General features: G+C 26.1%; 1 protein-coding gene across 2 annotated transcripts; it reads right to left on the bottom strand.

Annotated features, from left to right (window-relative positions):
* Nucleotides 1–1,250: 1,250 nt before the first annotated feature.
* Nucleotides 1,251–18,632, bottom strand: LOC100160720 (UDP-glucose pyrophosphorylase 2-like). Of its 2 annotated transcripts, none has more exon segments than NM_001160342.1 (9): nucleotides 1,251–1,911; nucleotides 1,985–2,186; nucleotides 2,189–2,255; nucleotides 2,337–2,757; nucleotides 3,475–3,550; nucleotides 3,619–3,824; nucleotides 3,887–4,069; nucleotides 4,836–5,078; nucleotides 18,339–18,632. In NM_001160342.1, coding segments are annotated over 9 exon segments (1,548 nt in total). In that variant the 5' UTR covers nucleotides 18,381–18,632; the 3' UTR covers nucleotides 1,251–1,803.
* Nucleotides 18,633–19,022: the final 390 nt, after the last annotated feature.

Here is a 19,022-nt window from a genome sequence, read left to right as displayed (position 1 = left end):
ACATAGTACATAGTTCAAATATGTTCCGTTATATTTTATTTTATAGTAAAAAAATATAGCGTGCAGTATTTTTTTTTTTTTAATTTGCATGTAAATAAACTTAACATTATTTTATAGTGGCTAAAAAGTATAGATTAAAGTCTAAAAATAATAAATAAAATAAAAAGCAGATAAGTGGATGTTATTTTGCTGTATGCTTGTATAGTAGATTACAAGTGGGTTATTATAAAGGATGGTATTAAATTTGAATTCAATGATATAATTATAATATATTATAGTATACGAAAAACGATTCTGAACGGAGATAATTTGTTATTACTTATTATTAATACGGTGGCCAGTAAGTTGAATTAATATTATAAAATTACAAAATAATAATTAAAATTATTATTCTTGATTATTTAATATATGTAATTTTGTATGCATTAGAATTTAGAATCGTATAATCAATATCACTATAATTACATAAATGTCACACGCTATACTATAATATTAAATATCAGCTGTAATATAATTACAGACTTGTAATAGCATGCGATATGCTAAAACATTTTAATCTTAAACAAAAAAAAAAATATTTATTTTCGTTCAAATTTGAATTAAAAACTGTGTTTATTTAATATTATTTAGATTTTTTGCTTACAGTATGAACTCAGATATACTCACGATGAACCTTGTTTTAAATTTTCAATTCTTAGTTATACAAATTAAACATTTGAACATTAAATGCTTATAAAAAAAAAACACGTGCCTGAGTTTATGATAACTACAAATTGCTTAAAATTAATCTACATAATATTTTGAAAATGCCATTGTGGCATTGTGTATAGGAAATATTAAATATACAAAATGGTGAAAAGTGTCAATTCTCTACGAATAAAATTTTTTGAATTGCAACCAATAAAAATCAATTTTATTAAAAACACCTTCTTCCTTATCAAAGCAGGAACTCACTCCATTGCAAAACCTATACATTTATCACACCGCTAGAAACTAAAATAGTAATCTAATAGTGGTACAATCGTTATAGTGTAATATTTAGAATTGCATTCAAAAACTAATTTTTGGAGTTGTTTCTGTGTTTATTTGGTACAAGTTATTCTGTGCATTTCTATGGCTTCAGTGCTCCATTTAGGTTTTTATGGTTTTTTGTTATTCTTTTTTCTTTTATTTCCGCCACGATCTGGTACAGAAACACGCCACTGAGAAGTAGTCAATGTAAATGGATTATAAATAATAATATGTTTAAATATTTAAAATGAATTAATTTTAATTTTAGTGAAAAGAATTATATTATAAATTGATATCATAAGTAAAAATAAATAATAGATAATATATTTTATACATATAAATATATAATATTATAGTAAATAATATATAATATGAGCACTTTATTTTGAAATTAAACTAAGTTTTTAGGTGATCACTAATCACACACATGCCTTGTAACTCGTACCTTTTAAATTAAGAAGTATATAAAAAAAACAATAATTGGATTTAAAAACTATTGATTTATTTTGATTATAATAATTTTGTATGTGAATATAATATGTATACAAAAAAAATGGCAAGCAGTATAAAATATAAACATAACATGTTAAATCAATAATTTATTCTTAAAACATTTTGATAGCATGGCAATAATTAAATCTCCCCATTTCTCAATATAACAATTATTGTAAATAATTAACTAAAACAACTTTGAAAATAAATTAAACAATAAATATACATATCTAATACAATACTATGAATATTAAAACATTTTGTGATATTTCAAACAATAAGTAGCAATGTGCAATTTGGTTAATGGTCGAGTATTCTCAGATTTCCAGACACTATCTTGTTCTCAAGTGTTGCATTTGAAGGGATATCGATTCTGTCTCCATGATTTGCGATTATAATAACAGTTCCCTAAAAACAGTACATTATATTATAAATAATATTTTATCTTACACACATACACAGAACAGAACTTAAATCTTACTTTCAAAGAAACATTTCGACCAAATGTTACGTCACCAGAAACTGTTAAATGATCCAATTCAAGTATATCAGGAATAGTTGCAAAACGAGACAAAAAATCTTTTACTTTGGCAAAATCTTTATCTCCAAGTTTAACTAACGGAGTTGTAGGAAACATTCTCAATGGACTCATTGACAATGATCCATTTCTCATGTGGTACAAGTGCTCATTACCAATAAAAGATCAGAAGTTTTTTTAACTGGTAAGAAACGACTTCTGGGTACATTTATACCTATATATTTTTCCATACAAAAAAAAGAGTATGTTAAAAAATTTAAAATAATTACAAAATAATTTTTTTAATTTTACATACCAAGACCACCATTAAAAGATTTCATAGCTGCACCAACTGCTGTTTCAAGTTGAATGATATTTAAATTATTGTCTAATGTTTTGTTATTGACTATAATTTCCAAATTCATCGATCCTTCGTTTAGAACTTTCTCAATAGCATCAAGTTTGATCCATAGGTTGTTGGTATTGAAAAACTTAAATTTTTTTACTGATTTAAATTCTTCAAGATGTTCTTTAGGAACTTGAGCTATTTCCAATAGTCTCAATTTATTCTCATACTGAATTAAAGTACCACCTTTTACATCAGCTTTAGTTTTATTGGTAACTTCCATTACAAATTCAAGGGGATTAGTTCCACGGTCCAATAACATATTGAGAATATTTAGGTCAACAGTTGCACCTAAGTTGTCAATGTTTGAGATGAAACAATAATCACGACCCTGAGGAATAATTACTATTTATTAATGAAATTCTTAAAATATAAAAATGGTATTTGGTAGTATTTAGGGAATATATATTATATTTATTTTCTCTGGCGAATGTACACACAACAAAAGGAATAAACATTCTACATAATAAATAGACAGTTGTAGAATAGTCAACTCTTAAAAGGATATCAGATTAACATTAAGGGCTTTTCTTACAATGTCTGGTTTAAGTTAACCCACACTCAACCACCCGAATTCTGCCAGTAATAAAATCTGTTATCAGTTGGTTAGCGTTAACCGACACTTTACCGGATATTGTATGAACGGTCCTTAATGTATTTAACTATAAACATTCATTAAAATAAAACCACAATTAGTCTTTTTCTAGCAAAATTAGATAAACAAGACTAGTCACAAAAATTACTAAAGCAGTAATGTATTAATGTAGTGCTCTATATAGGCTATTTTAAATACTTATTAAAGAAACTAACATTTATTTAATGTTAATTTCTTGAATATATAACTAACAAAAAATAAAAAAAAATATGATTAAAAAAATGCTGTGTAAGACACTTAAATCTTAATAGTATAATTTTTAATGTTTCCTTAATTTTAACCATTTTTCTAAATAGTAAGTAATGAGAAGAACGGTTTTGCGATCAGATCTTGCATAAATCTTATACAGATATAACAAATGCTATGCTATGCTAATAAATATTAAAAACTTACGCTATCAATAAACTTTTGCAGTAATCCTGAATTTTTAAAACTATCATAAAAATCTCCGTGACCTGGAGGATACCATCTAAAATACAAAATAAGTAATTTATGTAAAATACAAAATTAAATGTTGATATCATTTTTCAAACTAACGCTTCAATGTTGCCTTCAATATCACAGTCATGTGCAATTGGTAAAAGTGATTCTTTAGATACTCGAGGAAAACAGCTTTGGTTAAATGTATATATCTCTACTTGAAGTCCTTTATATTTTCGAATGATTTGTTCTGTATCTTTATCCGTATTAAAAGAGTTCATCAAAACCAATGGTACATTTACATTGTATTTTTTATTTAAGTGCTGTCAAAAAATGGCAAAATTAATGGTGTTATAATGAAAATAATTTTTTTTTTTATACTTACCTCAATTTGTTGAACCGTTAAATCAAGGAAGGTAAGATCATTTCTGACTTGTATAACAGATTTTGGACCTCGACACCCCATGGATGTACCAAGACCTCCATTAAGCTTAACCACCACCAATTTTTCAAGCTTTGAATGAATATCATCAGGACTTGGTTTCGATAAAGTATCATAATCTCGTATCTATATGACAATGAGGCAATGTGTTTATAAAATTAAAAAAGGATATGTGATATGTTCATAGATTACATTAGACTAAAATTCAGGACCAAACATATTTATTTTGAAAACGATAATATCTGAGTAAACATCTAATAAAAATTTACTGTTGTGTTTGCGTTATCATGAATTATCAAAAACGCCTGTAAATGTTTAATACTGTGTATAATTTGTTTATTTTTAATTATATTATTAAATTTATTATAGGTCAAGTTCTGTTATTAAGTTAAAAGTTTATCAATCAGGTATAATAGCTATAACATACTTTAACAATAAGTGTAGAATAATTAACATTTACAAACACTTTACTTTTTTAGATATTTATAATTTGTGTTCATTCACTCTATATTTTTCAATAAAACAATACATTATATAATATATATCAATATCAGTTATGGCAATCATAATTTATAGGATGTATATAATAGATATAAAAATGATTTTTTTCTGTCATATATTATATTTCTAAATAATTATACAATAGTTTAATGATAAATTTACATTAGAACAGTCAAATATCTAAAAATTTATATTTAAAAATATGTTTTGCCTTTTAATGAACTAATTGTTTTTTTGTTTAAAGTCAAATAAAAAAAATACTATATTGGTTATGAAGTATTAGTCAATTAAAAAAAATAATTGATAAACAAACAAAAATTATCTGTAGGTCAAATATTAGGTCGTCAGAACAAGTGAACATATTTATATTTCATCAATTATATATACTTACAGCATCAGTAGGCAATTTTTCAATCTTGTCCCAATCAACTGATGGGCCAGATTCTTCCAGGAATCGTTGAAATAAACGTGAAAACGCCGTAAATTGAGATTTTGCCAAATCTTTTTTATCATCTGCTGTAGTTGTAAGCAAAGCGGTCATTTCTTTTTCTAGTTGTACCAATGAATCGCGTTGGGTAACTTCTTTGAACTCTTTCAAGTCTGTACTTGAAGGTACACGAGAGTGTCCTTTTGGCTGTAAATAAAAAGTCAAAATGTAGGAATAAAAATAAATGTAACTAAATAGTTAAATATTTTGCTTACATTATTAAACATAGCATGAATTGTGATGCGCTATTATTATAATATACTATACAAATATTAGACACGCATTATATTAATAAGTAATAACAACAAACATCGGTGTTTTAAATAATAAATATATTTTTGTGTTTTATTTTAAAATATTTTTTTTTAAAGCAAGACAATAAAAAATTACCAATAATTAAATAGGTAATATTTTTATTTTAAAACATGTGCACAAGCCATATTAATAAATACCAACTTTTATTTTAAAATGTAATATAATATAATAAATAGGAAAATAAATATAATACTAATTTTGACAATTTCTAATACTCATTAATGTCTACTCAATAGACAATAAAATTATATTCCTAATAAATGAAAATATTTTATTCTAAGCCCAGAGAAATCTTAGTTCAAATATAAATTTAATAAAATAATGTGAATAGTATTATACAGTTCAGAATAAAATACAATTTTTCGTTTTATTTTTAAATAAACATTTAAAATATTTAATTACCTAAATTAATATTATAATAAATTCTATAATTCAATTTTTGATTTGAATTACCCGGAATATAAATTACTATTATTAGATATGTAAATAGTAAATTCAATATTTAAAATAATGTTATATCACCTAGATAGTAAATAGTAAATACACATATTTGTCAAGCAGTGGGTATTAAAAATTAAAATAATAATAATCCATGAAAAGGAATATATTTGAATGCCATAAATAAATAGTATTAAATACAATAGAACAGTATAATTAATATTTTAAAATTTAAACATAGTCAATAGTTTTATCATTTTCAATAACTTGAAAATAAAGTACTTTATTTACTAAAAATTGCATCATGTTTCTCGAAAATTTGTATTTTAATTTATTAACTAATGTAAAAAATAATTGTAAAACATGCAAATGAATGTAATAAAAATTACCTTAACGACATTCGTGGAAATATTTATTCCCGAGTATCCGACATTCGTTTCCTCGACCATTTTTTCTAACAGAATTTTACAAAATGTATTTTACTTTACTCGAATACAACGTCAAACGAACATCCGTCACTATGAACACAACATAAACTGGCCTTCCCTCACTCATAAAACCAGTTTTTATACAGCTAACTCATGTAGTATTTCTACAGCCTTTATCTAATCTGCAAAACGCAATTGTACCGTGTCGATCGAAAGCTCTCAATAATAATAATATATTCGTACTATAAACGTTTTTTTCTTTCCTTCTATGATTTTTAAATACCAGTAATACATTAAGTCTCATTGCTATCAATATTTAAATTACCAATGTTATCTAATAGTTATCTATCCATAGTTCCACTACTAATCGACCGCGACGTCAACACGTCATGAATAATAATGAAAAAATGACGTCTTTGAATAAATAGTAATTTGTAACATGAAAATTAATTTTAATTATAATGAATAAAAATAGCTATGTATACATTCTAGATCTAGAAACAACGTCAGATAGGTATAATATTTATAAAAATAATAAACCGTTTTATCTTTATATGCAGTTAGTGCCATTATAGTTCATTAAGTACCAGATTCTTATATATTATGAGAATTCTTACCTCTTCATTATAAAAATGTAATTGGTTAAAAATTTGACAGCCCAAAACAAATTGTTTTTGATACTCAGTCATTATTATACTTTTTAACAGAAAATAAAAATGTTTGAATATCAATTAAAAATGTATACAAAAATATAATAAAATATAAATAACATAAAATTAATATTGTTGCTATGATGCATAATAATATAATATTATACATAATATAAATTTATTTTTTTTTATTGTTGAATTTAAATAAACATTAATAGCCAAGGTACTTATAAAAATTAATGCAAAATACAATTGCGGCAAATTTACAAAAAATAAAAAATATTATTTTATAAAGTAAATATGCACAGGCGAGCACAGACTTGCATTTTCTTAATGATTCCAAACTGTTTTAGGCAATGGTACCTACTACTATTATAGACATTAGTCTTTTATAATTATTGATAATCGATTGTTCTTACGTTCAAATGTAAAATGTTTTACCTACAACCTACGTTAAATTATGTTCAAATCAAAATTCGAAATTATAATAACTAAAACATAATTAAGTTAAAATTTGTGTGCCTACTGACTGGACAGATATTTTATTATTTTAGTTTTAAAAATTATCATATTCGACACGTTCAATCAGTTATTTTAAAAATATCCAAACACTTTTATAAAAAAAAACCAGGATTGAACTTTACACCGTGGTTATTAGACGTCCCGACGACGAGTATAATGAGCTAATATTCAAGGCTAATATTCCAAGCTAGGTAAACAAGATAATATTCCGGATGACTATTTGGACTATTTTTTCCTGACAAGCTACAGGCCTATAGCCAATGGCAATTACATTTTTACTTATGCTAGGAATTTCAAGCAAGATCGGCGATGGACGAAACTACTAGCTCAAAAAATAGAACCCCATCCTACTATCCTGGCTTGAAACGTTATAGGTTATAAGCATTACAGCTTACTACTTACTAGCTTTTTCACTAGTTAGCTGGCCAAACCTAATAAATCTAGTTCTGTTCACACGAACCTAAAGATATAAGTTAAGCACTACCTTGCTGTCCTAGCATTAAATACTAGACTCGTGTATATCGGCCATTAATCATAGGCAATATTAAATAACTGGAAAGTGTAGCTATTTGATGTTATATTTAATTAAACTATACGCAAGACTGTAAAAAAATATTTGGCGTAGCGAAGTCTAAATTTATATTATATAGAACAAAGTATACTGTTTAGTAAACACTATTTACAACTAAATGCGTAAGTATATTGTATGTATAAACAGTAGGAAGGTGTTATGGAATTTAATTGGTAAATACAAAAAATATACGTAATTGTCTAATTTATTTTTCATTATAAATGGATTATATACTAAGAATAAGTAATTAATATTAGTATTTATAAGTTATATTCAACGGTATTACCTATGCAGTACGACATTTGAGAAACCTTAATTGCGGATGTTTCATTTAAAAACAACTAATTTAAAATAAAAATTAAACATTCAATAAGTCGATATAGTAAGTACTTTATAAATAGTTGTCTAATGAATTACAATAATTTATGTGAACTAATTTATATTAATTAAATTACTTTTTAATCGGTGGTTAATCTATATAACATAATATTATTTGTAATCAATGTTTTTAAAACAGTTGTCAATAAAAATATAATTTTCACTTTAAGATTATTCTTTATTATATTTTATAATACAAAACAAATTTTCATTTAAGTTAAATCTTGACTTCGAATGAATTAGAATCATAGCTCTGAAAACTAAATTGTTTTAACTTAAAAGACATTCCTTAAGTGCGTACCTACTTAACTAACTAATTAAATTATAAAAATATTTTATGATGTAAAGAATTCATATTTATATAATTTATAAAATAAATGTAATAAGATAATGTCTTATTAATCAAATCTGAATAAAAGCAATACATTCAATATATTTAAATGAACTTCACAAAAAATTTAAAATATTGGAATAATTCTAAAGCCTTGAAAAAATAGCGGAAATTAGGAACCTAAATATAGCAATAGCCCCCTTCATAAAAATTGCGTGAATCAAGTATTCAACTACCTATACTATTGTTGGTTGTTATTTTATTAAATTGACATATTTAAACATTCAAGGTTAAATTACCTGTTTTTATTTTTCAATAATGAATGACAGTAACCATATTTTAAAAGTATTGTGACTTATGGTAAATCTTGGACACATAATATTCCAAATTAAATTAAGTATAAGTACATGGGTATACACCTCTTTGTTAAAAATCAACTGCATGTTTAGATATAATGCTATCTGTTATTACTTATTTGTAAAAGCTGGTGTATAAAATTACAAGCAAATAATGACCAACAATTTTTTTAAAGTTTTTCAAATCAAAAACCATGATCCAAACATTTCAAATTAATTATTAATACGAAAAAAATCAGGTAAGTGGGTGTTACCCTGCTATACAGTAGGTTAAAAGTGGGTAACTGTATGGATAGTGTTAAATTTGAATTCAATGATATAATAAAAACAATTCTGAGCAGAGACGTTTTGTCACCCAAGAATATTTTATATTATATTAATTATATATTATTACTATTAATACGATTGTCGGTAAGTTGAATTAATATTATTTGTATATAATAATACAAAATTTAAATTACAGGAAACAAATAAAATCATTAATCTTCATTCAAATATATAATTTCGTTCAAATTTGAATTTAAAATGTCTATAAAAAAAAACTTTGTTTATATTTTTTTTAAATATTTTTTGCTTATTGCGGAGATTTACTAACCTAAAATAATAAATCACGTTGGGTTCCATGACTGCAGTTGCATGGTTGGCCTCCCTCCTCATACTATTCAAAATTAAAATATTGTACATAAATTATCAAATTTGCTTATTGTGTTATTCTAAGACAGATTGTAAATATTCTTCAAAAATAAAAAAACTAAATAAATATTTTTGCTAACACTAGTCACGTGCAACCTTGTTTTAAAATTTCAATTCTTAGCTATTAAAATTGAACATTTTATAAATTTTTAGCTGCAAAATACTTTGTACATTTTCAATATATAAATGTTGTCCAGGATTGAACTTTAAATACCTATAAAAAAACGACTTGCCTATGTACCTATTTTAAATATTTTTTAACTGATATTGTAACAACGTGCAAGGGCCTTGTACCTATTACATTTTCAAGCTTTCTGACCCAATACATATTATATGAAGAAAAAAACTAAAAGAATTGAAAATGTATCATGTTCGTAAACAGCTCTAAATGAGTCAAAGTATTTTGAAAATAGTATCAAGTACAGAAAATTATAAAATAAATATATTATGGTGTACATTTTATATACGGTTACTCGTTTTTGAATTACAACCAAATAAGAAAATCGCTCCATGAGAAATCGAGGGAATATTCAATGTTGTAAAAAATTGAACTCAATTTGACTTTCCGGTAAATATTTTTTTTGTTGATAAAGATAGAAAAACTTACTAAGAATCTTAGGAATTACATTTCCAAGTTTTCAACTGAGAAAAGTTTTATTAAGAGTTACACCAAAAACCAAAATCAATTTTGTCAAAACCAATTTTGCGTTATAATTCCCGTTTTTCTTTAATTTTTGTTTTTTTTTGTTTTTCCAGGTGCATTGGAAAACTAATAACTATTGAGAATTTTATTATTACCTCCCCAAGATTTACTTTCCCACCAGAAAAGATACTGTAGTTGAAAATCGAAGCATTATTTCAATTATTTATCGTGTACATTGACACAAAAATAAAATAAAAAGTATATCATTGTAAAACCGCTTCGCTCAAAATCTAAAAGAAACATCTATCTACAAGGTTTTATATGACACGATAATTAATACCATATTTTTTATAATATAAGTACTTCCATATTATATTCTAGCTATTATATTCTATTTCAGTTCAGTAATATCAGATTAATATGGGATTTTTGGGACAAGCTAGATAAAGCTTATAATACACGTTTGTTGACAATTTCCAAATGTTTATCCTCCTCCTTGTGTCCATGCGCAATACAACTTGTATTTTTTAAATAACAACGCCAGATTGTTTAAATCTTTTTGGCCTTTTAGTTATGGTTTTAACCAGTGGCGGTCAAACGGGGGGGGGGGATGAGGGGATAGAACCCCCCCATGAACTTTTTTCAATATTTATAACAATTTATAATTAAGTTTATTCTATTATGCATTAAATTTTGTTCTATTTTTTTTCTAAAAACAAATTATCAAATATTGTAAATTTCCACAGATTGTCGGAATATGTTTATACGTTATATACGTTTATACATGTTTATATGACATGACTATATTATTATCTAGACTCATATCTATCATCTATGAACTAGGATATTATTATTATTATTATTATTATTATTAATATTTAGTTATTTACACAAAATATAATATGGGAATATTATCCCCCTCGATCATCGAGAATTCTTAATAACAACTAGCTCTACACTTTCCCAGAACATTGGCCCATACGGGCGATAGTGCGATTGGTAGGTATATTTTACAATATTACGTATTTTTTTTTTCATACCAACAGCCCCAAGTCATTAGTTGTTTGAAAACTTGAAATGTCGATTGCTTATTATTTGTCATAACTCATAATATTTAGTTATCACCGTGATTCTTCTTTACTCTTTCGTACTCGTGTTTTCTACTGTAGGTCCGTGTAGTTCTATTACTTACTATTAGGTATACGGTCGGTGTCTTTTGTAATATTGACTATTTTGTCTATTTTACATTTTCACAATTACTATGTCTATAAAGCAAAATTATACTAGCTATTTTGATGCAAGTTGCTCTACTTCTAAACGCTCGGCGGATGAAAAAATAAGTAAGGTCACTAATATCGTTACAGAAAATCAAGTTGTGACTTAGCGGTAATATTTTTTCTATGGCTGTTCATTGTGCAGTTAATCAGCGCCCTGATTGTTTTTGGTGTATTTCCCCCCCCCCCCCCCCCGATATATTTTTGATGTGGACATTTTTCCCCAAATTTTTTTTTAAAGTTTATTATTGACTAATAATATTGAATTTAATAATACAATATTATTTAATAAGAAAATTTTTTTTTTCATAAATATAATAGGTTATAAATCTATTTGTTCGATCCACTGAACTACTTAAAAAAAAAAAATTTTAAAAAAAAAAGCATATATTTTATATTTTAAGCATTAAAAATTAATAAATTAATGGTTGAGGGGAATGTCCGTGATTCAGTGTGTATACCTAAGTTATAAATAAAGTTTGTATTTACCATAATTTTATAAATTGATATTAGACATAACCATAAATTATATTTTTAATGATAAAATAATGAATAGGTATGTTAAACAATCAGCCGTATCCCCCCCCATGACAAAATCATTTGACCGCCACTGGTTTTAACACAAAAATTGATTTAATTACGAGTAAAAGTTAAATTAAAAATACTGATAACAATGATATCTGAATATAGCGTTGAACAATTTAATACCTAACTTAATCGTTTCAATTGAAACTTTAAAGTTTAAATCGTTGTAATTCAGTCAATTTTGGTTAAAGTCATGACTAAAAGGTGAATTAGACTTTAATATTTGGTCCAACCAAATCTAGTGATGTCATTTAAAAAAGACAAGTTGTACTGCGCAGGCGCACAATGAAAGGGCAAAATTATACAGATACTTGAAAATCGTCAACAAATGTGTATTTTACTATTTTCTAGTTGTCTACACCTCCCAAAATTCCTATTTTTAAAACCACAAAGATTGTTATTATCTATAATCAAACCTGGTCAAAATCTCTGGTGTTGTAATTTTGTTTGGGCGATTCGACACGTTTTTTTTTCACACTTTTGATTGTTTGATGTAAATTTAATTATTCACTATGAATCCATGGTCAAAATCTAAAGGTATACCTAAATATTTATAAAAAACAACCAAATAGTCCAATGGTAATAATTTATAATCTAAAAAAATGTCATGTAATAACTACTATTTTTTTTTAATTAACATCAATTTCGTCAAAAACTTTTATCTTCTGTAAAATGTCTGTTTTTTCTCAATTTTTTTTTTGTTTACCTTGTCGCTACTCGCTAGTGAAAACTTCTAGAAGTTTTCTATTTTGAAACCTTTAAAGTACAAACTATATTCAATTTCCCACAAAAAAAGACACTGAGGTTGAAAATCGAAGCATTATTTCATTTTAACTATTTATCGTATATAATATACCGGATGATTATTTTATCAAGCAACGATCAATATGTCAGTGAACATTTTTTTTAAATTATTTTTTTACATAGTTACAAGTCGATTATAAAACAACGTTTTAATTAAAAAATTATATTTTTAAATATTTTTTATCCTTAAAATTTTTTTAAGTTTTTTACTGTTTTGAATGACAACATAGGATTTTAATTTTATATTCCAGAGCAGAATATTTTTCTCAGTAATTAGTATTTTGATACACGAAAATCGAATTTGGGGCGAGTAGTTTATAAGTTATAAGTTATAAGTACCTATTTAAAGTTTAGATGAGGGGAGTGGAGTGTAACGGGGTTACCCCGCGAAACGTTTGTCCACTTCTTCGCTTATCAAAACTTTGAATATTTATAACTCGTATGTATAACGCGTATTATCAGATGTGGAGATTAATTGCACAGAATTGCTCTATATTAAGATATTAATAGAACATTAGAACGTTTGGCTGTCTAAATCATTGTAAATCTGTTTTCTAAAAAAAAACCTCCCATAAAAATATGCTGCCTGGAGCAATAACTTTTGTTGTCTTGTTTTTGCACGGACCCCTTCATATTTTGTTGTGCCTACCATCTACAATTTAAGAGGACGTGATACCAGCATATGTTGTCTCCGTCTTACAAGTGCGTAGATAACATAGGTAGTACATTTTACGCTCAAGAACACGTGTAGCATAACATTTAACTAGATGTACAAACAATATACAAATTTAAAATTCCCATAACTCGCTTTGAAATTAAAATATAATAAGAAGACCGCATGAGGTTTCCTAGATATTAATCTTATCTTTAGATTTTATAAGATATCAATTCACTCTAATTTTTAAACTAACGGAGCTACACGTGTAACGCGTTCTGCTGAGAGTAAAATTTGGTATGTTACGCACTTGTAAGACATGCGGATATCACGTCCTCTAGGGCGCCCGGTGCCAATGTAATATTGTAGACGAAAATACGGTCTACGGGTAAAATGATGCTGTTTTGCAGTATCGACCAAATTTGATATTTTTTTTGACTAATATAGAATAATATTCTACAGTCCACATCGAACTCCGTTTTTCAATATTTCAATCTCAAACTTTATAATATGTCTTCAAAAATAATACAATTTTAAGCGTTTTTTTTATAAATTATATTATACTATACTTATTATTTTAAATAAAATAAAAAATCGGAGGTCGATGAGGCCTGTAGGAAACTCTTCTTCTTTAAGATCAAAAAATAGTAATCAAAATCTGGCAACTCTACAAGGCCTGATAATTATTCTCGTGAAGTATTTTTTTTCGATGGGTATAATTATCATATACCCTATCAACCCCCCTCTTAATAGGCATCGGGTAGAAGAATTAGTGGAAAAATATTATAATTAAGGGGGCAACTAAAATCGTATTTAATCAATATATCAATCAATTAAAATTTAAGTGCAATAAAATGTTCAAATATATGACTCTACCCTCGACTCTAGCTTATCAACTAATTATTGTTTTGATATATCACACGGGATGTATTCTTGAAGTGAACTCTTAACTATTTATTAGTTGGTGTGAAATTATAATTAATATTATTTTGTAATTGTTTATTTATTCACACAAATAATTAAATTAAATTAGGAGAAAAAAATCGAAATAAATTTTAGGAATGCTTTGTTCAGGATGAAGAAGTTAATAAGTTTTAATTATTTTTTTTTTATTATCAATTAACCAGCGGCAACTTAGGCCAATGGGTGGTTTTTTACCGTGGGGGAGGGTACTGTAAATTTTTTAAACACGTGTGTTTTGGTTTGGCAGATTTTTTAATGGGCACCTGTAGTCATGCCCGGGTGGGGGATGGTGGCACTTCTCTCCGGACACCATGACTTGCCCAAAGAAAAATGCCGCCATCGGCCGTCATCGAACCGGTGCCGGTGTACATTGCACCGACGTCTTAATCCGCTCGGCCACTCCGTCCCCCGTTTTAATTATTATTGTAGGTACTCTTAATTCTTATTGAACTTCACATAATACTTTTAAACTTAAATTAATAATCAAAAACAACAGGGCATTCTACATTATTGATTATTGAATATCGATTAATCTTGTTGAAGTAAGTCACACGACATACACATGTAATAATAAAAATATAAAATCAAATACTAGTCTTATTTAAAAGATTAAAAAATGTAAATTGTCTTCCAGATATTAAAATACAATGGTACCAGACAATGGTATATAGTATATACAGTGGTGCTGAATTCAAGCTTCAGCCTTTTTCGAAAAATGAGGCCGTCACATTTCATTTACATTATAGCTTTATTATGAGCTTGACTGCATGAGTATATTTTTAGCAATGAAAATGAATAATTGTATATTAGGGTACCCCTGTATTAGGTAATTAAGATATTGACCCCATGAAATTTTGAAATTGCCCAACCACATTTTAACAACTACCGCGCCACTGGGTATATACGCATATATCCATATGCGTACAAATACTTTTCGCAGGGTATGCCGGTATTTTTAAGCATAGCTAGCTTAATACAAAAAATAACTCATCAAAAACTCTTAATATACAAATAACTCACGATTCAATGCGAAAAGAAATTATCATGCATTTTACTTAGCTAATTTATTGGTTTTCGATATTTTAATTTGAAAAGTTTGTATTGTGATTTCATTCCAATAAAATAAAAGTATAAAAACCTACAAACAAATTGATCATATAAAAATATAATAATGACAAAAAAAGATTATCTAATTAATCAAAATTCTTTTATTTTTTATAGTTGTAGGTAGATTATGAAACCTAATTAATATTTGATATTGTCTCAACTCCCAATATTTTATAAGAAAAAATATAAAAAAATAATCAAAATATTTAAATTATGGCCATGGCATAGGTACCTGTATACTTATTAAATTATTTAAATTTTTATTTTTATATTAAAATTTAAAATTTAATTTGTTCAAATATAATCAAACGTCAATTTAATGAACTTATGTCTTAAAAAAATATATATTGTTTTATATTTTAAATGTAGGTAGGTAGTCGAAAACTAAAAATGTGTTTAACAAAATAAAAATGTATCAATACGTTTTATAAATAAATAACTGTAAAAAGGTGGGTAAGTGGATGTCACTCTGCTGTACAACAGTAGGTTACAAGTGGGTCACTGTATCCATTGATGGTATTAAATTTGAATTCAATCCTAGCTAATGACCATAGTCGCCGGACTTTTAAGTTCAATAAAAAAAAAGTGGGTAAGTGGATATACAGTAGGTTACAAGTGAGTCACTGACCACTGTAATGGATGGTGTTAAATTTGAATTTACTGATATAATATTATTGAATAAGAAAAACGATTTTGAGCAAACTGAGTATATTTGATGAATGGTGATATTATTGTGAATAAAGTAATTTATATATTAACCTATTTACGTGGAACCTTGTTTTAAGATTTGAACTTTAAAATTTTATAAAAAAAAAAAACTGCGACTATAAAGATTTTTAATATTTTTCAAATTTTCAGATTTTGCATAAAAATTTTCAATCTTCCATAATTTTTCTTTTGCTTTTCACGGCGCTTTTGAAAATTTCTAAGAATTTAAAATTTTGACCTCCCAATGCACCAACAATATTCACTTTCCCATCGAAGAAGATACTAAAGTTAAAAATCAATGCATTTTTTTGACTACTTATCGTGTACACGGACACAAAAAAAAAAAAACACACATTTTAAAATCAATACATTCATCATTACACTCAGAATCTAAAATGACTAGGCAGTTATAACTTTTATTATTTTTTTTTAAGTGTTAATATTAAAACTTTATACTTTGATAATAGAACTACAAAATTAACAATTTAAATAAACTTTTTAATGTGTTAAATGTGTAAAAAAGTGTAACAAATCGAAATAAACAATTAACAACTTGGACAAATATGTTTCATAAAAAATCGTATAAATGGAAAGAATTTATATCAATATAGCATACATCTTTTTATGTTCTACATTAACCAATTTTTTAAAGAAAAATGTATCGCATTAATGCTTCAAAATGCTAATACCAGCAGTATAAGAAAAAAAAAATAAAAAAATTCCATTTCGTATATTAAATTGTATTTTTTTAAAGTGCCTTGTTATTTATTGTTTAAAAAGTAGAAATATTTCTAAATATATCATTATGAATACAATGTTTAGATAATATGCATTTTTATGTAAAATAAAATTATGTGTTTATCTGTTATTACATGAAACTTTGAGAAACCTCATTCAAATATAAAAATCCAGCCTCTCTTAATAATATATTATTATTATTCTAATATACTTTATATAATATTGTGGTTGATTGAGCTTAAGTGATCAAAATATTTTTTGATTGATATCATAACAGTGTTTATATTGTGATTTATAAATTAGTGACCAGTGTAATTTTGAATCAACCCAAATTAGTTATATACACAATAATATATGGACACCAAAAGTATTTTGTACATAATCTCTAAAAGGTGGTTAGTTCTCTTCAGGCATCCCTGGTAGACATTAATACAATGTCATGACTCATGATGTTGTCACATATTGACAAATTATTTTTATATGTGAATTAATGAAACAGTCAGTATAAATAAAATAACTAGGTACCATAGCCGTATTGCTGTACCTATAGGTAATTAGTTAGACCATATTATAAGATCATCCGTGTATTACATTTAAAATGGAATCATACATTCCAGCTTTCTATTACATATTTCTGACAAACTTCACAACATTTGTAGTACTATTAAAAATATTTTTGTTTATAACAAAAGTAATACGCAAGTATAATAATAGATAATGAATATGTTGCTTCAAAATTAATATTAAATTAAAGTATAGCCAATAAGTTTATTGTTAGTTAATTAAGTTTATGCTCGTATAAATTATTTTAGAGAAGGAAAATATTGATAATTATATGATATGGCAGTACTTTAAAAGAAGAAAAATATTATGAATATTAGACTCTGTACTTTAAAATCAGATCTTTATACAATGACAATGCTATCATCCATAGTCAACATAAGATTACAAAGTATAATCAGGTTTTTAATGAGTCCAATGTATTTTTTTACGTAGATTAATGAATTTATTAGTTTAAAGTTCTTAAATAACACTTATCTAGTTATTTATAAAATTAACATAATATAAGTAAACTGTTAGTACTTCAATCATACAATAGAAATATACCTATTTTTATAGAAGCAAGTATAACTAGTTATTACATTTTATAAATATGTTCAGTTACAATTGTGTTAATATTTTATATCTAATACGTTTAATGCCAGTTTAATACATTCATACAATTTATCAAATAGTAATACAATGTACCTGATGTTCATCTGTGTTGACAGATAATAAGTTAGTAGACATTATAGAACTTTGTGGTATAGACTTGGTTGTTTAATTAAATGATACTCAATGTGTAAATACTATAGATATACTAAATATTAAATTATGAATTTAAGATTAAAATATGAAACAAATTTTAGAATAAAATGTTTGTTTTAAATCACTGGATAATGGACACTGGACACTGGACAGTATTCACAAGAGCAAATGACACACACCACCGTAGTGTCACAGCCACAGGCCACAGTAAACGCAAAGTGCAATGTGCAAACACTGATTACAGAAGTCAGTTGTTGTCAATTGTTATCGCCTATCGGTTATTATCATAGTCCATAGATATTATATTATTAATACAATATGTTATTATATATATATCTATGATTATAACTTATTATCTCTATTATCTCAACATTAAACAATGTTACCTTAGATCATATACAATGGATAGTCATACGAACAATTTATGAAGCCAACATAACTGTAGGACCTCAGTGATATGCGCATGCGCTTGGTCTCTTATCATTAATGTTTGGCGAAAAGTACTGCAGACGCGCAGTTAAGATAAACAGTCGCACAGGCGCAGGTGTCACAGGTTCTATAGTTCCTATAGTTATGTTGGCTTCAACTCATTTTATACGCGTAATATGCTATGACTCCATCCAT

This window comes from Acyrthosiphon pisum, chromosome A2, assembly GCF_005508785.2.
Source record: "Acyrthosiphon pisum isolate AL4f chromosome A2, pea_aphid_22Mar2018_4r6ur, whole genome shotgun sequence".
Lineage (NCBI taxonomy): Eukaryota > Metazoa > Arthropoda > Insecta > Hemiptera > Aphididae > Acyrthosiphon > Acyrthosiphon pisum.
Note: the sequence above shows the minus strand (reverse complement) of the source record. Positions and strands in the feature narration are given on the sequence as shown.